The 22,110-nt window shown below is 34.2% G+C and overlaps 4 protein-coding genes across 21 annotated transcripts; all 4 read left to right on the top strand.

Moving 5' to 3' along the window:
- The first annotated feature begins 3,860 nt into the window (after positions 1-3,860).
- LOC135147269 (uncharacterized) lies at positions 3,861-4,755 on the top strand. The gene is made up of 2 exons (XM_064080178.1): positions 3,861-4,370; positions 4,465-4,755. The coding sequence occupies exons 1-2, from the start codon at positions 3,861-3,863 to the stop codon at positions 4,753-4,755; spliced, it is 801 nt and encodes a 266-aa protein (XP_063936248.1).
- A 2,758-nt stretch (positions 4,756-7,513) lies between these two features.
- LOC135147268 (uncharacterized) lies at positions 7,514-8,419 on the top strand. The gene is made up of 3 exons (XM_064080177.1): positions 7,514-7,869; positions 7,955-8,243; positions 8,319-8,419. Exons 1-3 carry the CDS (start codon positions 7,720-7,722, stop codon positions 8,417-8,419), a joined length of 540 nt encoding a protein of 179 aa, XP_063936247.1. The 5' UTR covers positions 7,514-7,719.
- Positions 8,420-8,433: 14 nt separating this feature from the next.
- LOC135147143 (uncharacterized) lies at positions 8,434-10,358 on the top strand. The gene is made up of 8 exons (XM_064079950.1): positions 8,434-8,654; positions 8,738-8,819; positions 8,936-9,065; positions 9,194-9,348; positions 9,422-9,542; positions 9,623-9,832; positions 9,923-9,991; positions 10,078-10,358. The coding sequence occupies exons 3-8, from the start codon at positions 9,033-9,035 to the stop codon at positions 10,093-10,095; spliced, it is 606 nt and encodes a 201-aa protein (XP_063936020.1). The 5' UTR covers positions 8,434-8,654; positions 8,738-8,819; positions 8,936-9,032; the 3' UTR covers positions 10,096-10,358.
- Positions 10,359-11,509: 1,151 nt separating this feature from the next.
- On the top strand, positions 11,510-21,494 carry LOC108227746 (hypothetical protein). 18 transcript variants are annotated; one of them, XM_064079201.1, is made up of 18 exons: positions 11,510-11,893; positions 11,968-12,259; positions 12,332-12,428; positions 12,511-12,632; positions 12,713-12,794; positions 12,901-14,458; positions 14,611-14,734; positions 14,917-14,960; positions 15,923-16,036; positions 16,117-16,190; positions 16,613-16,677; positions 17,301-17,362; positions 17,445-17,489; positions 18,267-18,479; positions 18,629-19,233; positions 19,332-19,433; positions 20,812-20,998; positions 21,084-21,494. In XM_064079201.1, the coding sequence occupies exons 1-6, from the start codon at positions 11,753-11,755 to the stop codon at positions 12,941-12,943; spliced, it is 777 nt and encodes a 258-aa protein (XP_063935271.1). In that variant the 5' UTR covers positions 11,510-11,752; the 3' UTR covers positions 12,944-14,458; positions 14,611-14,734; positions 14,917-14,960; positions 15,923-16,036; positions 16,117-16,190; positions 16,613-16,677; positions 17,301-17,362; positions 17,445-17,489; positions 18,267-18,479; positions 18,629-19,233; positions 19,332-19,433; positions 20,812-20,998; positions 21,084-21,494. The 18 variants fall into 18 exon arrangements, with proteins under 18 accessions (XP_063935271.1, XP_063935270.1, XP_063935258.1 ...); XM_064079200.1 differs by having other exon boundaries at positions 18,629-19,271; XM_064079188.1 differs by adding exons at positions 15,179-15,277; positions 15,377-15,423 and having other exon boundaries at positions 18,629-20,998.
- The last annotated feature ends 616 nt before the right edge of the window (positions 21,495-22,110 follow it).

The following is a 22,110-nucleotide window of genomic DNA, read 5'->3' as shown; positions in this document are numbered from 1 at the left end:
TGTGATTCAAAATTTAGGTTAGCTTCAGTTAAAATGGCATCAAAGGAAGAGATTCGTCTTGCGAAATCAGATCAGTTTAAAGGGGATTAGCTTTAGCATGGGATTAAAACGTCTTGTTGAGAACGAATTGGTTTTTGCCTGATGATGCAGAATCTAAACATTCACCTATCCTAGTGTGTAGTTTTTAGAGCTCTTTTCTCCTGTCTGAATATATAAGATGTTCGTTCTTTTTCCACCAGGATAGATAAAAAAGATCCCCATAGACTTGATTTTTGAGGATAGTGAATTACAATCCAGGTTTCTCTCATGCTCTATGTTAGTACAATTTATGAAGGATAATTAATCAAGAACTTTAAACGATTAGTTGTCATGATTCATAGCTAGGGAAGAGTCGGAACATGACCAAAAATCGAAAATTGTATGGTACTGGACAACACTGTACTTAAAGTTTTGGTTATGAAAGTAACTCTTAAAATACAGAGTAAGTTCATGGTTCCTTATAGTTATATAATATTTTGGTACCAATAGGTTTCCTCAAAATCATATAAGCACAAGATAGAAAAAACAATGCGCCCAAAAAATGTATATAATATAACAAAAACACAGGTGAAGCAAGATGAAAAGAAGTTATGGAACTACATAACCTGGAGGAAAATATCATATTTGAGTTCCTTGAGCTAGATATATCACTTTGCGGAGCAATGGACTCCTGCTTAACGCCATGTCTTTTCTCACACCTCAGGTTCCAAAGATCTCCCCAGTTGGCATAAAGCCCTACAAAAAATGACAATAATCCAAATATCAGTAATTTATAATAAGTAATGTCCTAAATTCCATAATCACACATTACAACGTTACACTGCTCACAATGTGAATATATATGATAAAAACAAAAACCTTTCACTCCTGCAGGCAATATAATTACATATACACATATGATTACAACACACTGGAAACATCCATTTATATAAATAAAACATGTGTATTGTACGTGCATTATTAAATAATAATACCATTTGGGGATTTTAAACCACGTTTAGTATCTGGTGTGCAAATAATCGCATTAGGGAGAAATAATTTTGGTATCAAGTTATGCGTTTGTTACTTTAGAGGGCAGCATGAAATTTATAAATCTGCTGCATCAATGACTGTAAGGTAGCATGAATATATCATACAATACCAGTTCCTTATATCTAACATTTTTCTTCTCATCTCAGGTCGCTCTCCTTTCCTCCCATCTGATGTAAATAACATGACTCACCTGCGAAAATCCCATGTAATTGAATTCCAGAAGCGTGGGTTGCCACATGCTCATATGTTGGTATGGCTAGACGACAAAGACAAGCCTAAGACGGCTGACAGATTGACAAATTAGTGAGTGCAAAATTCCAGATGAAGAGTCAGATCCTATTTGTTATCAGGCAGTGAAAAATTATATGATTCATGGTCCGTGTGGAAAGACACTTCTTACTCCCCATGCATGGTTAATGATAAATGTGGACGTCACTTCCCAAAAAGGTACAAACGATGAAAATGCACATGCAGTCATAGTGACTTTAGTTATCTTTTTAAAACGTATACCTGTATGATTGCCTCACCTTTATCTAAATTTGCTACACAGGTTTAATGGAGTAACATGTTTCGATGAATGTGGGTTTCCTAATTATCGGCGTCGAGACACAGGCAAGACAGTTAAGAGGAAGGGTGTGCTTCTCAACAATAGGTTTGTTGTCCCGTATAATAGGGAACTACTGCTTTGTTTCCAATGCCATATAAACTTAGAGATATGCAATAATTCCCGCTCCTTGAAGTACCTGTTCAAATATTGTCTCAAAGGACATGATACTGCTACCATGCTTCTAAAGCGAAAAATGATAAATCAAGTGCAGTTGATTGTCAAGAACGAAAAGGAAAGATTTTTGATGAGGTTAGGCATTATCTTGATGGGCGTTACGTTTCAGCTTCTGAAGCAGCTTGGAGAATTTTAGGCTTTGGCATTCATTCTCGATGGCCATCTGTTGACCGATTACCCATCCATTTGCCAGATAGCAAGTATGTTAGCTTCAAAACAGGAGAATCTTTGCAGAATGTTTGTTGTCATCGTGCTGATTCTAAAAGATCCAAACTGGAAGCTTGGTTCTTAGCAAACAAACTACTGCCGGATGCTAAAAACTACACGTATAATGAATTTCCGAGTTATTTTACATGGCTTCCCAAAGAGTGCAAGTGGAAGTATAGACAGAGGGGTGATGTAGTTGGGAGGCTGTCGGAGGTTCATGCTACAGCCGGTGATTTGCTCTATCTCAGAATGTTGCTGATGCGGAAAAAGGGCTGTTTAGGATTTGAGGACATACGGACGGTCGATGGTGTTGTGTATGACACTTTTAAGGAGGCATGTGGTGCTATGGGTCTTTTACAAGACGACAACCAGTGGCATGAGGCATTGTCCGAAAACTCTCACTCAGCCTTCCCTCATCAATTACGTGAAATGTTTGTGAATATTTTGGCACATAATACTGTTGCTGATCCACTTTTATTATGGACTCGACACTGGAAATGTATGTCGGAAGATATTCTGAGGAAGCAAAGGAGCACAACTGGTATCAATGATCTTGAACTACCCCGAAGTTGACATACATAATTACACTCTAGCAGGTATTTTAGTTTTTACTCAGCTATAAATAGTTGTTCAAATGTCATAGTTGGTATGAATAATTTTAGCACCACACACCTTGGAGCAGACCACTCATTTGTGTCTTTTCAATGCACATGTTGCTGCTTTCATGTTACTTCTGAAAATACCAGCCATATAGACACTCATTTCGTTTGAATTTAACATCCACCTTCATCTAGAGTCTTAACACAATACAGTTACATTTCAGGCTTTTTTATTTTTTCACCGGTTCTTTACTCAGCTGTCTGTATTGTTTTTAATGCCATGGTTTAATTCATTTGTAGATTTAATTTTTTGATAATATATGTGGTGTTGTTTGAGTTGTTCATTCTTTCTTTTTAACTGCTAGGTATGCGCAGCCACATAGTTGTTGTGATATTCTAATTGTTATTCTTCTTATTTAAGCTCCTCACAGTTACTAGAGACTAATTATTTCAATTTGGTTACTGCATTGTTGTTATTGTTCCTACCTGTTATGTTAGATAGGCCTGTGTTTTCTTTTATAATTATAGTGCTTGCCTTGATTCAGAAACTGCATACTATATGGTGTGATTTCAGGTCTATTTTTTTGATAACCTGTTTTGAGATATATTAAATATTTATGTGGTTTTGCTCATTCTGAGTATGACTAATGACATTTGACCAACAAACATTTACCAGAACACTATTAAATACATTAAAAGCCCCAAAAAAACAACCCCAGAGCCAGACTTCTAAACTCAGATTTCTTTATCAGTTTAGTTCCTCTTTTGCTGTAGGTTACCTGATCAACTCTTCTTCTTCTTTTTTTTTTTTTAATTTAATAGCCACCTTCAAATGGGATTGTATACGTGTGTGTGCGTCAAAATCTAATATGAAAAATAATATAAATAGTAAAATTTCAACTTCATGATACCAATTATGTTTTAGAGCTACAAATGACCAATATATATATAGTATCATGTAATTTTGCAGAGCATATTTTTAGAATTAAACAATATTTTTATTGGCATTTTAGTACCTTGCTATAATTCCCCCTATTATAATTAAGAGTTTATAATTATGAGTTGCATCTATGAAGATTGGTCCCCACTTTTTTGGTTAGGTTTTGAATTCTTTTTTCATATCACATTCTGTTCCTAATCATTTATTTACCCCTTCCTCTGGATTTGATTGGTTGTCCTTGCAGAAATTGAAAAATTGTTTAATGATATGGAAGAGTTTGAAAGACTTCCCAGACCTGCCTTTCCCAACAGATAACTACAGAAATGCTGATTTGAATAGGCTTATCATAGAGGAGACATCATACAATGTTAGAGAGATGAAGGAGGTTCACGATGCTAACTACCAGAAGTTAAATTCAGGCCAGAGGTGTGTATATAATTCAGTCATTGATTCTGTGCTCGCAAAGAAGGGTGATTATTCTTTGTACACGGAAGTGGTGGATGCGGCAAGACTTTTCTTTGGCAACAGTGATAGCTTACCTTCGTTCAGAACGTCGAATTGTAATCCCTGTTGCTTCTCAGGGATTGCAGCGACACTGCTCCCAGGTGGGAGGACTGCACACTCTCGCTTCCATATACCTATAAAGCTTGATCAATACTCCTGTGCTGGCATTAAACATGGTACTGACCTTGCTGAATTAATCAAACTCACCGATTTGATTATTGGGATGAGGCGCCTATGCAACACCGCTATGCTTTTGAGTGTGTTGATCGTACTTTACGGGACATTATGTCTGCCGTTGATCCTGAAAGAGCCAAAAAACCATTTGGTGGAATAACTGTAGTGTTTGGTGGGGATTCCGTCAGATTTTGCCTGTTATTCCAAAAGCTTCGAGAGCAGAAATCATTGCAGCAGCTTTGAATAAATCTAAACTATGGGATCACTGCCAGGTGTTCCTTCTATTTCAGAACATGCGATTGCATGCTGGGAATAGTCCTGAGCATAACCAGATGATAAAAGAATTTAGTGAATGGCAGCTCCAGATTGGCGATGGAAAAGTAGATCCAATTCGAATAAAGAACACATTTCCGAGGTGTTATTCAAATTACCTGAGCAACACGTTGTCCACTCACATGACACACCTGTTCAAGATTTGATTGAAATTATATATCCGTCCTTCTCTGAAAACATGTTTTCTCGGCACTACCTTAGTTCTCGCGCCATTCTCACTCCTACAATGCTGTGGTAGATGACATCAATTCTGCCATTCTTGATAAGTTGCCAGGGGATGTACACACATATTTTAGTCAGGACTCCTTGGAGGATAAAGGCCCGGAGGAAAATGAGTTTGATGAATCATTCCCGTGGAATATTTGAACTCTCTGAACATGCCATGTATTCCTAAACATGAGCTCAAATCAAGATAGGAACTCCAGTGATGCTGATGAGAAATCTGAACCAAATTAATGGGCTATGCAATGGTACTCGGATGATTGTCACGGGTTGTAAGAAGAACAGCATTGAATGTGAAATAATGTGTGGTTCACACATTGGTACTAAGCATCTAATACCACGTATTGAGATGATACCTACCGAGACACCATGGCCATTTGATTTCAAGAGAACTCAATTTCCTCTTCAGATATGTTTTGCTATGACCATAAACAAAAGCCAAGGACAGTCACTTGATAAAGTAGGGATTTTCTTACCAAGACCAGTATTTGTCATGGACAGTTATATGTTGCAGTTTCTAGAGTTACTTCTGCTTCTGGACTTCATATTCTGGTGGTTAATGACGAAGGCAAGACTACTGATATTACCTCAAATGTTGTTTTTCAGGAGGTTTTTTACAAACATACCAAGTGTAGATGCAGGTTAATATGTGTTGCACTCTTTATTGACTCTGTTAGTAATATTTATGTTGATGTTATGAATTTAGCTATTCTTTATAATTCTCGAGATGCAACGAGCAGAGATAGATTATGTGTAACTCATAGTTTTTTGACATACATTCTACCAAATAGAGTTTTCTTTAATAGCATTACAATGTCAGTATATATAGTCTATTTAATACAAATTAAATATATAGTCAAGGAAAATATTATAATCTAAATAGTTATTTTACGTCATCACATATTCTGAGATATTTAATAATTGGAGGAAATAAATATAAGAATAAGACGTCATCACATAAAATAATTATAATCAACATATGGGATAAAAATTGATGACATATTTATTGGTATTGCTTTAAACGTAATACACGGCTTCACTATATTAAATTATAAAAACGTCTGGAAAATGAATTTTTCACTTTTTTCCATAGGCAATCTAATCATGGTGCTACAACTTAAGAATCAGTAACAACGAAGTTGAACACACAATATTAAAAATAAGTTTTTGAGATAATTTCCACACTAGAGTTACTGGCCGTGTGTATGGTAAAACCATTCTGCGACCTAATTTTTTTTATTTATTGGAGCCGTGTGATTTTTTGTAATATATCGTGTCACATATAATTACTATTTCAAATTTACTTCTATTTGCTTAAGCCTAATATAAATTTTGAGTATTTTATAATTTAAAATTTAATAATATTTGAAAAATGAGTTCTTCACTTTAATATCCTAGGCAACCTAAATTTTACAAATCCGTAAATGCAAAGTGTAAAACACAATAAAAAAAATACGATACTGAGATAATTTCTACATGTGAGTTATTATTTATAATATATGTCAATTTAATACAAATTAAATATATAATCAAGGAAAATATTATAATCTAAATGGTTTTTTTTACGTCATCACATATTCTGAGGGATATCTAATTTGGAGGAAATAAATATAAGAATAAGACGTCATCACATAAAATAATTATAATCAACATATGGGATAAAAATTGATGACATATTTATTGGTATTGCTTTAAACGTAATACACGGCTTCACTATATTAAATTATAAAAACGTCTGGAAAATGAATTTTTCACTTTTTTCCATAGGCAATCTGATCATGGTGCTACAACTTAAAGAATCAGTAACAACGAAGTTGAACACACAATATTAAAAATAAGTTTTTGAGATAATTTCCACACCAGAGTTACTGGCCGTGTATATGGTAAAACCATTCTGCGACCTAATTTTTTTTATTTATTTGGAGCCGTGTGATTTTTTGTAATATATCGTGTCACATGTAATTACTATTTCAAATTTACTTCTATTTGCTTAAGCCTAATATACATTTTGAGTATTTTATATTTTAAAATTTAATAATATTTGAAAAATGAGTTCTTCATTTTAATATCCAGGCAACCTACTTATGTTGCTACAATTTAACAAATCCGTAAATGCAAAGTGTAAAACACAATAAAAAATTACGATACTGAGATAATTTCTACATGTGAGTTATTATTTATAATATATGTCAAACCATTTTTTGTTACCTACCTAATTGTTTACTTCATTTCGACGCGTGTATTATTTTGTAATATAATGTTTGAAAAATATTTTTAATCATGATAGATATGAGATTGCAGAAATGTTGTAAGTTAGAAGTTTCTCCAAAAATTGTTTCCTTTTTGCACAGAGTTTTGTCATTATTTATTTCATATTTTTGAATTTTTGGTCTTCAGTTTATCAAATATACAAAACTTTAAACGTAGCTTGCAATTTTATTTTTTTACGAAATAAGGAAAAGATTTTGAATATAATGAGTAATGATCTTCTCAGGCTAATTGATATAATTTTTTTTTAAGGCAATCTCTAACGATTTGATACAGAGCAACCTCATATATGCTTTCTATGTTATTTCCAAGTCGATTCAAAATAGATGTTGTTTGTTATTATCAACTCCCCAGCTTATGCGTGCTTCATGATATCATGTACACAACTGCCATCAACTACGGGTAATGTTTAGTGACAACCGTCGGTAACTGCTCCCTATCGTCCTCAACGCACGTCTATCCCTCCTTTTTTCATGCACCTAGCTATCTTTTTTACTTGCTTTTCCTCGCCTATATAATAGCTGTACTTTAGCTTTCTATATACTCATTCCACACTTCGAAGTCATTAAACCAATTGAGCGTGAAAAAGTGAGTTAATAGTTTCTTCAGTTCAGGACAATATGCAGGGAAGGATGTTTGATCACATTCAGAATCTCGAGAAGTCACGCACTAACTGGAAAATCAAAGCAAGGCTCACACGCTTTTGGCCAACATTTGCTCCAGAAACATCAACCATCAAGGGATACAATTTGATTCTCCTCGACGATGATGTAAGGCTAATGGCTTAAGTGAAAGTTTTTATGATGTTCCTGATATTTTTATTTTTGATCTTAACTATATTATTGGAAAATGCAGAATTCTCATGTGCATGCATATGTTTACCCCGATAACTGGCGAGCTATTGGCAAAGAGGTCGCTGAAGGGAAGGTTTATGTTGTTGAGAACTTTCAGGTCAGAGATACTATTGGGAAATTAAAACCTGTCTCAACAAAGCTTTGCCTTCGACTTCTTAATAGTACTACCATTAAGGAAGTGGAGGACGATGTTATGATCCCAAAGCATAAGTTTGAATTTATGGACATGGGAGACTTGCTTGAGGAGTGTGACCGTTTGTCGGAGAATCAGAATCCGGAATTTGCTTATGGTTGAATTTCTCCCATGTTTTTTTATTACCACGTGTGAATAAGATCTTATATTTAATTAACCTTCCTTTTTACAGATGTCATTGGTGCTGTGGAGGAGTTCGACAAGGTAAAGCGAGTTCCGACAAGATATGGGGAGAGAGACCAAACCCGGTTCATATTTACGATGGCCGGTTAGATATCATATTTTAATGAGTTCTTGCAGTTGTGTTTTCATGCATGATTTTCTACTTTTTAATTTGTATATTACTGTCCGTTAAGAATGAGGTTTTAATTTGTTCTGTAATGTCAGTTTAAAATTCAAAGTAACGCTTTGGGGTGACTTTGCTAGCTCGGTTAGTGAAAGTTTAAGCCAGATCTTGAGAAACCTGTGATAGGCGTGCTCACGAGTGCGAAATTGTCAACTTTTAGGGGTATGCGGTATACTTTTCATTTGTTGTCATGTGCAAATGTGCGGAAATAACATTTTGGTATTTATCTGTTGATCAAAAATTAGAGGAACATCAAATTGGAGCCTTGCCGTCGACAAAGATTTACTTTAACCTCCCAATTGATTCAGTTGCTGAATATCGTGAAAGGTTGTGTTTAAAAATGCTTCATTTGTCCGCTTCATTCTGTCTGTTTAGTTACAGTAATGTCACATATTAGCAATCCTCGGTTACACATTTACAAACTCCCTTTATGTTTCACACAGATTGCGGGAAGAAGGTTATAAACCAGGAAAAGTATATGCTGATTCCACATCTAATGCTTCCACAAGGATTGTTATTGAGAAGACGTCCTTCAAGCAGATGATTGAAGATCCCGGAAATTTTCGGTACAAGGTTTGTCAATTTAATCCAAACCTATACACTATATCATGATGCCATGTCAATGTCTGCATTCTTTATTCTCACTGGCAGAACATGTTTTCCTAAATTTAATTAGTTCTGTCCATTCATGACCAAATTAGAGGACTGTAATGATCAAGTTTGTCATTACCAAAGTTGAGGAAGAGGATAACTGGTGGTTCAATAGCTGTGTTTCCTGCCAGGCTGAGGTTGAAAAAATAGACAAAAAATTCAAGTGTCACGAGTGTAACCGCAGTTTTGGATACTGTGAGAAAAGGTAAGTCATCCTTGGTTGTGATGTTTTGTATTTTATGAATAAATTCTCACCGTGTGTTGCTTTTCCATTCAAGGTTTCGCATTTTTGTTCTGGCTGACGACAGCACGTTACTGACAAATGTAATTCTTCTTGACCGAGTTGTTAAGCGTTTGGCTGGCACTACTGTAGCTAATCTCCTAACTCAGATTAAACAGGTAAGGGAAGATTAACAATATTCCTCACCCACTGTAACCAAAATGGCTATGGGAACTCATTGTTATTTCCCTTGCTACAGGATAACTCTGTCACTGTTGCATCTGCTATCTTTGGTAGCATTATCGGAAAAGAGGTCATTGTTCTGCTGCAGTTAACAGATGCTAATGTGGCCGGAGATAGTAATCTCTACAATGTAGTAGATTTGTGTGATTCTGCAATGTACGAAGGTGCAATGGTTTTGGCATCACCAACTCAGGCTACCAGTTCATTTTCTATGGAGGGTGACTCTGTATGTATTTAATATTGTCTGTGTTTTTATTTTCGTATATACTTTTAACTTAAACCAGAATAATTTATATACAGTCTTTTCACAAAACAGGTTGTTCCTGGCATTGAGCTTTTTGAAACTCCAGGTTCATCTCATTCAGCCACAAAGAAAATCAAAGTGGTACATTCCTCCATTTCTATGATTGAATATGAATACTCCATCCTGTTAAGTAATATATCTTAAATTATTTATGTATCTGCCTGTAGGAGGATACCCCAGCATGATGCTACAAGCGGCTTGATTATGCACCCCTGTGCTGCGGCCTGTGCTCTTTTTCTGCAATTACTAGACGTTTTCAATTTGTTTCAAGAAGTTTTTTTTGTTCTCCACTGTGATTGGAGTGTTTCCCTAAGTTGTTCTGTTTTATTCCAGTTTCAGGACAAGGTCTTATGTCTTAGTTTTTGTTGAATTGTTTTCCAGATGTATTGGATCCAAATGCTTTCAGTCTATCGTTGTTTATGCAAAACTATCTCATAATTTGCACTTGGTTTGTCATGGAACTCGCTTTACACCCATGCCCTTTTTTTTACTATTCATTATTCACTAGCTGTGTAAGGTTTTAAGATAGCTGAGCTTTCTTTCCCTGCAATCTTTGAGAATTGGTTTGGAAACTTTCGACTGCTTTTTAAACATGGTTCTGGAATAAAAATAGTTTCCCATCAATCTTCTCATTTATTCTGCAAAAACAAATACACTATACAACAATTATTTTTTACTTTTTATAAAACCAAACTGAGTTAAAAAGTGAGGTTAAATTTATTTCTTTTATCTGAAAACATACTTAGAGTCAAAAGTTTTTCATAGTTATTCCCATTGATTTTTTTTACCCTTCTATTTTCACTTTTTTTGACCTCTAAAATTTTATAATATCTAAAATTTAATTTGACCTCTAAAATTTTATAATATCTACAATTTAATACAATAAACAAAATTAATATACATATATTATTTTTACTTTTTGGATTTCTATTTGGGGTTAGAAAGTGATTTTTAATTTATCGACATGCAAGTCTTTTTGTGTGATATAATGTTTGAGAAATAAATATAATAAGCATAGGTGGTAAAAATTAATGACATATTTATTGTTATTATTTTGTTTAACTCTTTTTTTAATGAGCCTGATAGGCTTCAATTTATATTTCAAATTTATTTTTAATGACTTTAAACGTAATATACCTCTTCATTATTTTAAATTTTGAAATTGTTTGGGAAATTTTTAAATTTTCATATATTATTTTCACTGGGCCAATATTTACATAAGGTATCTATATATATAAACTTGATATATTTTAAACTGGTATGTTATTCATGTATCAAATTCAGTTTTAAATGATGATGTGTCTAACATTTTTTAAATTACTCTATTTCATTTCTTGCAAATTTTATACTAATTTTTTTAGTGTTTTTGGATGACACCAAATTAATTTCAGTCATTTTATACTAACATTGTTTCTTTTGGGATAATTTATAAACATCCAAATTGAAAATAAATTGTATATGATTAGTATTTTTAAATTAGTATTTTTTAAATTGAAATTACCATTAACTTATTTGTACCCATAAAAAGTAATACAAAATTGCAGGCTTGCAAATTACCATTGCCATATTTCATGCAGTAACACGTTGAATCAACATAGGATTTTATATAAAATTATGTTTGACTAATTACACTATCAGATATATTTGCCAACTCAGTATTAGTAACAGAGGCCTTCATTGTACCAAATCTCCGTTTTTTAGGCAATAGACTATCATCATGCACTTATCTTTTCCTTCTTCTAGGCTATAAATATAAATAAATAAGGTTTGTACACTTATCGCATCTTGACTTGATCAGTATAGAGAAGTAGGTCAGCCAAAACCGATCATACAGGTTGGTTCATGGATGCACACGATCATCTCGCGGTTGTGGATGGAAGCAAGATGACATGGAACGTAAGGGTCCGTGTTACAAGAATATGGCCTTCGACAATACCAAATGGTGTCATAGTCAGATGGAACTTGCTCCTGTTAGATTCAGAGGTAATACAAATAAATTTCTGTTGTCCGTGACATGAAAACAATTTCTAATATTTTTGTATTTGCTGTAAATCCAGAACACTCACGTGCATGCATCCACTACCCCTGAAATATGGATTCAATTCCAGAATTTAATCAATGAAGGAGTTGTGTGCATGGTTAGGAATTTCAGTGTCATACCTGCCAATGGCATTTTCCGACCTGTGCTTCACCCACGCCAAATAGCATTTACAGAGGCGACCCGAATCAATGTTATTCCGGAAGAGGAATTTACAATTCAAATGCACAGGTTTGAAATTATTCCACTGGAAGACTTGCAGGAACATGTTGTTGAAGGAAATCCAAATTGGCTAAATGAATTCTCCATAGGTCGGTATGCTACCAAAAATCTTTTAATCATTTCCATTCTGTATCATTAATCTATGTACTATGTTGTAATAGATGTAATGGGAATGGTGGAAGATCTTGAACCAATCCAGGAATCCCAGACAAACCATGGTCCAGTAGAAATTATAAAATTCACAATATATGATGGAAGGTATAATTTTGGCCTATTTACTACTGTATAAGTGCATAACTTATAACTTCTTACTGTAACATCTTTATAAATATGAAATCAGTGTTAGACACAAAGTGCATATATCGGGACCCTTCAACCCTGACGCGTTATCGTTGTATGACGATCAATTTGCAAATCCCAAGATTGTCATAATGGCAAGCACAAGAATTTCTGAGTTTAGAGGTAAGAGAAGTAGCTACGTTGCAAAAAATTAAGCTTTAAAGTCTTTACCTTTTGTGCTAAATCATCTATATCTTCTACAGGGACTATTAAGATAACTAATCTTTCGTCCACCAAGATTTATGTGAACCTTGAATGCCCGGAAGTGACAACGTTCAGACACTGGTAAAATTATACCAAGTTTTGTCTTTTTATATTATGAAACAAATCTATTATTTAATGTGATGGATCAAATTTGTGTTATTTTTCCCATATTATATTCTATATGTAGGTTGATCAATGATGGCTTCATGGAGTTTTGGCCTATCATTTGATCTGAAGAACTAGATGCTAAGTACGACATGGGAGCTAATAAGAACTGGGTTGCTGTGAGGCAGATTTGTGCCGCATCATTCCTTGATTCAGATTATTGTTTTGGGTTTCATCCTAGGATTTTCTTTCTGTTAAAAATGAATTCTATTCATCCAGTTAGGCTTTGATTTCATAAGTTTCTTTTTATCAGATGACCTCATTTGCTTTATTATTTCATTAGACTATGTCTGCTTTATAATTTTCAAAGAGCATGATTGCATTTTTTATTTGAGATATATAGTCTGAAGGATTTTTTATAAAGCAAGATGATTTTGACAATGTGAGTTGAATTTCACTTAGATTTTATTCATGTTTCTGGGGTATAATCATGTACATATGTATATCTAAAAGTGGTACATATGTATATGAAGAATGGAGAATCATTTTCAGCACTTGAAATAGTTTCTGGAGACTCAAAAATTTTCAGCACTTGAAATAGTTTGGGATCAGCGTGGAAGAAGAAAGTGCTCAGACCATTGCCACAGTTCAAGATGCAGCAGATTTGATTGAGAAGCTTTACAAGAAAAAATAGTAAAGACGTTTAGAATAATTGTTTGTTCATAGCTGTTAAGAACTGGAGCCACGTCTTTGTGTTTGTCAAGAAAATTATCAGAGAGGCTATTTGATATGTATTGCTCTGCTGTGTTCACGTAAGAGAATATTTTTGTCAAAAAGCAATTTAGTATCAGGCAAATATATTGCCTTATACTCCGTCTTACCCATGGACTCTACTGATGTTTTATCGTGGTCGTCATTTGTTGATTTAATTATTTTTCGTATTAGTATAAATTCCCATATGCTTCCAGTTTTACAAAATAAATCCATAATACAGCAATTTTATGAATTATTAATTATTTTAAAGGGAGCTCGCGAAGCGCGGGCATAATTCCCTAGTATTCTTAATGCATGCTAGTGAAGGCCCCAAAAATACTCCAAATTTTACCCATATTTTTTGCCTGCTCCACCGACCCACCGACCCGTAAATCCGTTAACCCATCTGCCCATCTCAGTTTTTTTCTCCCGGATAATTGATCGTGCTTCCGTTACCTTATCTCTCACGTCCTAATTCAAAATTTTGAATTCCAGATCTTGCAAAACCATCTTCAAGCTTTATGATCAGCAATCATTCGCCAGGCATGTGTGTTTCAAAGCAGGCATAGTTTATACCTGATTCCTTATCCACTATTCGAATTTCTCCAGTGTTCTCATGTCTTCAATCTCCTCTGCCTGTCCCCTGCTAAGAATTGAACACACGTGTTTTCTGAATTGCTCCGTGCTCCATCTGCCTACACTCACGCGGGCTGTTACATTCTCTCCCCCCATTTATTATTCCAAAATCACTTTCGATCTCCAGGATATCAGAGATCAAGTACCGGGGAAGACAGGCTGCACTGGATCAGTTATGGTTGTGTTCGTTTCTGCATAGCCAACGACGGACAAGCCACCCTCTCCACCACGTATTCCTCCCCCGTCGACAAGTAGGTTAATCTGTACCCATATATACGCTCCTGTATTGTGTATAGGTTAAGCTGATAAGTTAGATGATGAATGCATTCAAGGTGTTTGATTTATATTCTCTGTGATTTTGTTTAATTATTTTTACCTATTTTTGCCTCTGTGTATGATCTAGCCACATATTTCATGTCTCTGTGGTCCAAGTCATGTTGTTAAAGAAAATAACACGATCCCCGTTGAAGGTGTAATCATCCCTGTCACCAGCCAATCGGCATTTGAAAGCACATGGAGTTGAACCGGTGAGTGATGAATTAATTGAGATAAAGTAGGAGTAGTGTATTTCATTTATGCGAGTAGTCTGCTTATAAGATCAAGTGCGGTGCTGAGCTCAATTGCTCTGCCACCCGTTTCTTTTCTCTGTCACCTATAATGATTTGGTTTATGATGCATGATTGCCCTGATATATAATGATTGTTTTCAGATACACATCCTGATGGATCATACATATACAAGATTATTGACGAGGTAACTGAAATTGAGATCATAGTGTAGAGCTAAATCTTCATATCTAAATTAGCCTAAATCTTCATACTAATGGCAAACTTTGTCACCAATAACGGGAATGAAACTTTCCGGGGACTTAGGATGAGAAATGGAAGGGAATTTTGTTGACATATTGCTGTCTTTTTATCACGTGCATGTCCCATATCGTCCACATTGAGTATTTAGTTTGTGTGTCACAGCCTCTTCAATTGATGTCAGTGGAAGCGGCATTTTTGTATCCGGGATCACATAGATTGATCCCGCAACGACCACTGGCCAAGCTACAATGGACATGATAGGTGACCGACACCTCTACAACCAAGATTTTAATTTGTGTATAATCAATCTTTTCGAATGTATGTTGCCCTGAAATCTTACAATTCATACTCATAAACCAGGAAACTCCAAAAGAAGACGTGGTCCAAATGTCAATATAACATAGTTGGTGAGGAACTTACATGTTTCGTGATTTTAGAAGTAAATTGAACTCAACATAACAACAAAGTTATATAAAGGCATTGTAATATATTCTCTGTGCTGACAAGATTTAATTTTTAGAGATCTTTGCTTTTTAAAGACCAGTTTAAAATATTCTACATAAACTATGATGTGCTCCTTTCTGATGCAATTTTGTTTCTACTGCTGATACAAAGAGCAACCATTTTTTGATTTTTGATGTGGGAGTCCTTTTTTAGCAATGCAGGTGTTTAGTCATGTGCCTTGGTTTCGTACATTCCCTACATTCTGATATACTAATAATGTAGGGAATTAAGAGTCTGTCAAAACAATCTTCAACCTTATGGCTCATATCTACGATCTTCTAATAGTTCTCAAAATAGTTCTCAAAATCTTCAACCTTATGGCTCATATCTACGAACTTCTGTCGATCTTCGAGACTATTTCAAACTGCGGCGTCCAACTAAAGCATGGTTTTTCAAACGCAGTTCCTTTGCTAGACGGGTTTTGAACCAGGTTTACATCCATTTGGCTCCTGGGTTACTGAATCTGAACTGCACGTATAAGCATTAATTCACGGATTTTTTGTACGGACACTGCAGGTACGATTAATTGAGTGCATGATTTTGTATTGAACGTGTTTGATAATAGGTCATCTTATCTGCTTAGGTTGATTTTGTAGGTGGAGATCAATCTAAACTACAATCCACTCACCCACGATTTCTGTTGATTTCATTACCAAGAAATTTGAGAAAGGTTAGAACAGTTTTGTGCAAATGAAATATTTGTGTTGTGATACAGAAGGAATATTTTTTGAACATCTTTTTTGAATATTTTTTTTTGATATTATAGGCATTTGAATGGAAAGAATTTGTCTTTTAATTCTTTTGGATTCAATTTATTTTGATTTTGTTATAATTTGCCATGTATGATTTCTTATTTATGGTTAGTATAATTCAAAGGTCATAAAGTGTTTGTTAGAATGTCTAACTAAGCAAATTGTTCTTTGTGTTTTTTGATGCCATTGTGAAGTCATTTAAGAGTATCAATATTGTGGACATAACAGATGCACATAGCAGATGGTTCGCAAGAATTAGATATGCAAGTTATTTCATTTTAAGGCAGAGCGATCCTTTAGATGTTATATTTTTTATTGATGTTCTTCCTTGACACTATAGGCTAGGGACTCTGGAGAGCTTGAAGATATTGTTATAAAAGTTGAGCTTGCATGGTCATTTTACTGGTAAATCAAGAACTTTCATTCTTTATATATGAAAAGACAAGTAGCTATGAGTTTTATATGCTCCATATCTATTGTATATTAAGAACTTTCATTGACTGCACATGAATTGAAATCATGGTTAGCTCCAATAGCTTTAGCGTGGGATGCATAACATTGAAGCCTCTTTCATTCACTTCTAAATTTGCACTTTTTGCTGTAACAATGGCCAGTAAAAACCAAGAACTTGAAAAGATGAGAGTGGTGACATTGTTATGCTATAAATTTAAGTTGGAGCAAAAAAAGAGGTCTACATGGATTATCGGAAACAAGACTAAGAACATTAGCTTTAGCATGGAATAAACAACTTATACAACATTATATTTTTATTTTTATGAATGTGTTGTGGATTCAAAATTTAGGTTAGCTTCAGTTTAATGCATCAAAGTGAAGAGATTCTTCTTGCAGAAATCAGATCAAGTTTATAAGGGCATTAGCTTTAGCATGGGATAAACGTCTTAGTTGACGAAATTGGTTTATTGCCTGATGATTTGCAGAATCTAATACATTCACTATCCTATGTGTAAGTTTTTAGAGCTCTTTTTTCCCCTGTCTAATATATGAATCATGTGTTCTTTTTCCACCAGGATAGATAAAAAAGATCCCCCATATGACTTGATTTTTTGAGGATAGTGAATTACAAATCCAGGTTTCTCTCATGCTCTATGTTAGTACAATTTATGAAATTAAATTATCAAGAACTTTAACGATTAGTTGTTCATGATTCATAGCTATGAAGAGTCGGAAACATGGACCAAAAATCGAAAAGTTGTATGGTATGGACAACAACTTACTTAAAGTTTTGGTTATGAAATTAACATCTTAAATACAGAGTAAGTTGCATGGTTCCTTATAGTTATATAATATTTTGTACCAATAGGTTCCTCAAAACTTATATATAGCACAAGATAAATAAAAACAATGGCGCCCAAAAAATTTATATAATATACAAAACACAGTGTGAAGCAAGATTGAAAAGAAGTTACTGAACTAATAACCTGGAGGGAAAATATCATATTGATTCCTTGAGCTAGATATATCTACTTTGCGAGCAATGGACTCCTGCTTAATTCGCCATGTCTTCTCTACACCTTCAGGTTCCAAAGATCTCCCTCAGTTGGCATAAGCCACTACAAAAAATGACAAATAATCCAAAATATCAAGTTAAATTTATAATAATATAATTCCTAAATTCATATCACACATTACACTGCTCAACAATGTTAATATTATATGATAAACAAAAACCTTTTCATCCTGCAGGCAAATATAATTACATATACACATATATTACAACGACACTGAAACATACCATTTATATAATAAACATGTGTATTGTACTGCATTATTAAATAATATAATACCATTTGGGGATTTACCGTATTTAGTATCTGGTGTGCAAATATCCATTTAGGGATATGAATTTTTGGTATCAAGTTATCTTTGTTACTTAAGGGCAGCATGAAATATTATAAATCTGCTGCAATCATGACTTAAGGTAGCATGAAATATATCATACCAGTTCCTTATAATCTAACATTTTTCTCTCTCAGGTCGCTCTCCTTTCACTCCCATTGATGTAAATAACATGACTCACCTGTGCCGAAAATCACCACCAGGCGCATCTAATTGCAACATGTCAGCAAAATCTAATATCACATTCCAACTCCCTCCCACGCAAGTTCACAAAAGGAATAACAGTCAAGCAAATGATCTACGTTCAGAGATGTGCTATATAATGGAAGACTTTCATAATGCAGATAATGGTATTGCTCAACCTCGAAATACGTTTATAGCTGTTTGAAATCATCTCTTTCCTATTTTCCAGTCTCTTATAATATATTTTCTCTGATATAACATTATCTAATTATGTTTAACTTGTGTGGAATTTATGGTACACAAATGTGGAATGAAGAGTGTAATAATAAGACGTCCAAAAGCCAAGCACCGACTTCTTCTCTGTGTTGCAAGAACAGAAATGTTAAGCTTCCAAAAGAACCTCAGCCACCTGAACCACTAGCGTCTTTGTTGACAGGTGGTTTTAAGTCCAAGCATTGGGTGGTACATCCGATGTTATAGATCCTGACATTGTACGATCTCTGTTGGCTATGTTGGACCAAAATAATAAATTGGTTGAATCATTTCGTATGCAAGAGATTGTATCCAGAGTAATGAACTTGATGAGTCTAAGTTGGTTTTGATATCTTCTTAGCCGTCGAGTGGTCGAAAAAACCATGTTACTCAATCGGATGAAGTGGCTGCTTTTATTGTTTCTGATGATGCTAATACTACTGGCATTAGAGATACAATTTTTCACTCCAAATTAAATGGTCTGGAAAGGATATATGAAACTGATCCTTATTTCATGCGGTTGCAATACCCTTTGTTATTTCCCTTTGGGAATGAAGGATTTCACCTGCATATTCCTCTTCAGAATCTGAAGAAACCAAAGAAGGGAGCTGAACATGATGATGTTGATGCTTGCGAGCCTAACCACAGGGAGACAGTCTCTCATAAAGAGTACTATTCCTACAAGATCATGATTCTTGCCTCAGAAGGTAAATAACAAAAAATAAATCTAAAAAGTTCAATATAAATTAATTTTTATATATCTGCAGAGGCCTCCAAAATAATTTTTTCACCGACTAAAGTTGAATGCTTGAATGGAGTTCATATTAAAATGGTAGCATTGGGCTGTGATCACTCAGTTGCTGTTACAGGTTTGCTATCCTTTTTCATCTATTTGCCCTACTATTATATACGAGCACATTTAACCCATGTTCAGCATGGGCAGAGTATGGCTTTATCTAAATGCTGTATGCACTAATCTGAAGTTTGTATTATTATTTTTACCTGCATCATAGGTGTAAAACATTTTTCTATAATGTGAGAACAAAAGAGACAGTTTCTATTAGTCTAGCAGATTAAAATTTGTGCAACTTGCAGTTTGTCACCTCTTAATTAATATTACCCCCCCCCCCCCCCCACAACACACACACACACACACACACACACACAAAAAAAAACACTTCTGACCAGATAACTCAGAAACTGTACACATTGAGCACTGTCTTCTGAAGTGCAAAAAGCAAATGGAAATAATTTAAACAAACATGTAGCTAAGGTAATCACATAATTACTCACCTTCTTGATTATAATCATCAATCATTATGTAGTAGGAGATATTATTCTTTCAGTTCTTTATTAAGCTTTTCAGAGGTCAGTCGATCTCTATTCAGTACATAGCTTTTTCATTATTGTTCGTGGCATATTCTAGGAGTTTCACATCAGAAGCTATTACTGTATCAGCATCCCTGCTGAGTAGGTGACCATCGATGAGTTAACACCTGCTCATATTATGAAGTAATTAATTATTGAAAAATATGTTCAAATTCGTTGAGAGTGCAATTTAGTCAATTGAATATTTAGTGGATTTCTATCGAACTGAACAACCTGGCATTATTGCAATCTTGGGAGGATAAGGTTCCTGGTGAGTGGTGTCCTGCTTTCTACATTGGGGTTGTGTAATAAAATCCAGTAAATTACTGTAGTTTGATGCAGTTCTCTCGAATATTTTTTAGGGAACAAACACTGCACACACACACCTGTTTAAAAGCTTTGAATCACTTTGTCAGGTAAGTTTAAGCAAATAATATGCCAGACAGGTGCTTTCTTCATTATTTTATACATGGTTAACTACGACGGACTGAACTGTCAGAGCTTTGTATTTTTTGCTAATAATACTGGCTTGCTCCGTAAATACAAGTTTCTTTGACTAATCCCACCAAGTTGATCATCTGTAAGATGCATATAGATTATATTATAAAATTGGTAACTAATAAGTATCAGATATTGAAGGTCGTTATTACTGCGATCCCGAGATTGTCAAGTGTCTACTTGCTATTTGAAGATACACAGATTCGTACCATATCTTCTTAGTCGTCGAGTGGTCGAAAAAATCATGTTACTCAATCGTCGGAAGTAGCTGCTTTTATTGTTTATGATGATGCTGATACTACTGGCATTAGAGATACAATTATTCAATCCAAAATAAATGGTCTGCAAAGGATATTTGAAACTGATCCTTATTTCATGCAGTTGCAATACCCTTTTAAATTTCCCCTTGGGAATGTAGGATTCCATCTGCATATTCCTCTTCAGAGTCCGAAGAAACCAAAGAAGGGAGCTGAGCATGATGATGTTGATGCTTGCGAGCCTAAACACAGGGAGACAGTCTCTCATAAAGAGTACTATTCCTACAAAATCATGATTCGTGCCTCGGAAGGTAAATAACAAAAAATAAATCTAAAGTAAGTACTTATGGTTGATGTTAAAGATTTCTTATAAGATAATGATTTTTTTATGATCAGTCTTACCCTTCACCTTGCTGCACGTTTGGGTGGATGCTTTCACCGCAATGGAGCAGTATAGATTGGATTGGGTATCTAGGCATCTAAATACTATACGTGCTGATCTTTACCATTCTGTTCGCGTTGCCTTGCGGAAGGGTGATCATGATCCAACTCATGTTGGCAAAGCTGTAATTCTTCCTGCATCATTTATTGGATCTCAACGTTATATGCAACAATATTACAATACTTTAAGGATTCACTTGCAATTGCAATATGTCAGGGCAATAGGTCATATCATGACATGTAACACTAAATGGCCAAAGATCAACAGGATGCTGAGTATGTTACATATTTCTGATGTGTTTGACAAGAACTCGATATAATTATTCTTTCCAATATATCTATATGTGATATGATTTGTTGTGTTTATTTTTTGGAGCGGATATAGTTTTTTAGTTTTGATGTAGACAGTTGTAAGATATATTTTTTTATATTTTTTTTTTATATAAGAGTTCATATGTTAATATGGATAACTAATAAATTTTTAAAGATCGATATGTATTGTTTTTAAGTTTGGGAAATTAATATTAAAATGACCTAACATATTTTGAAAAAAAATAATTTTTTGTTTTTTATTTTTTTGAAGGAAATGATACATGCTCAATAAAATTAATCTGTCTAATAAATTTTAAACGCTAGCCGCTATGTGTTTTCATTTTTAGGGGTTCATAATTTTGAAATACATAATTGTAAATAGATATTTTTTTTCTATGAGCCTAACTTATAATTTACAATTTAAAATTAGAGTTCAATACTACTTATGTATGTAAAGAGTTAGTTTCCAAATTAATAATGTTTTAGTAAGTTATGTATGTAGTCAATATGTATATATCACATCCACTAAGTATAATTTGTCAACGTATTAGATTAAATTGTAATATTAAGAAAAAAACATAATTCTAATAGTTTGTTCCTTAATAAGCAAATATTTTGAATTAGATATAACTATGATTACGAAAAATGTATCTCACAACTTTATGTATTG

This window comes from Daucus carota, chromosome 6, assembly GCF_001625215.2.
Source record: "Daucus carota subsp. sativus chromosome 6, DH1 v3.0, whole genome shotgun sequence".
NCBI classification, from domain to species: Eukaryota; Viridiplantae; Streptophyta; class Magnoliopsida; order Apiales; family Apiaceae; genus Daucus; species Daucus carota.
The sequence above is the reverse complement of the archived record's forward strand: the minus strand, read 5'-3'. Positions and strand labels throughout refer to the sequence as shown.

Bases quoted from the DNA above. Each gene is read 5' to 3' on its own strand.
- LOC135147268 (XM_064080177.1), top strand. From the start codon at position 7,720: ATGCAGGGAAGGATGTTTGATCACATTCAGAATCTCGAGAAGTCACGC. The intron at 7,870-7,954 runs GTAAGGCTAATG...TGGAAAATGCAG, and splicing joins TGATTCTCCTCGACGATGAT to AATTCTCATGTGCATGCATA. The intron at 8,244-8,318 runs GTTGAATTTCTC...TCCTTTTTACAG, and splicing joins GAATCCGGAATTTGCTTATG to ATGTCATTGGTGCTGTGGAG.
- LOC135147269 (XM_064080178.1), top strand. From the start codon at position 3,861: ATGATATGGAAGAGTTTGAAAGACTTCCCAGACCTGCCTTTCCCAACA. The intron at 4,371-4,464 runs GTACTTTACGGG...GGATTCCGTCAG, and splicing joins TGCTTTTGAGTGTGTTGATC to ATTTTGCCTGTTATTCCAAA.
- LOC135147143 (XM_064079950.1), top strand. From the start codon at position 9,033: ATGATTGAAGATCCCGGAAATTTTCGGTACAAG. The intron at 9,543-9,622 runs GTAAGGGAAGAT...CCCTTGCTACAG, and splicing joins TCCTAACTCAGATTAAACAG to GATAACTCTGTCACTGTTGC. The intron at 9,833-9,922 runs GTATGTATTTAA...TTCACAAAACAG, and splicing joins TTTCTATGGAGGGTGACTCT to GTTGTTCCTGGCATTGAGCT.
- LOC108227746 (XM_064079203.1), top strand. From the start codon at position 11,753: ATGGATGCACACGATCATCTCGCGGTTGTGGATGGAAGCAAGATGACA. The intron at 11,894-11,967 runs GTAATACAAATA...CTGTAAATCCAG, and splicing joins TGCTCCTGTTAGATTCAGAG to AACACTCACGTGCATGCATC. The intron at 12,795-12,900 runs GTAAAATTATAC...TTCTATATGTAG, and splicing joins GTGACAACGTTCAGACACTG to GTTGATCAATGATGGCTTCA.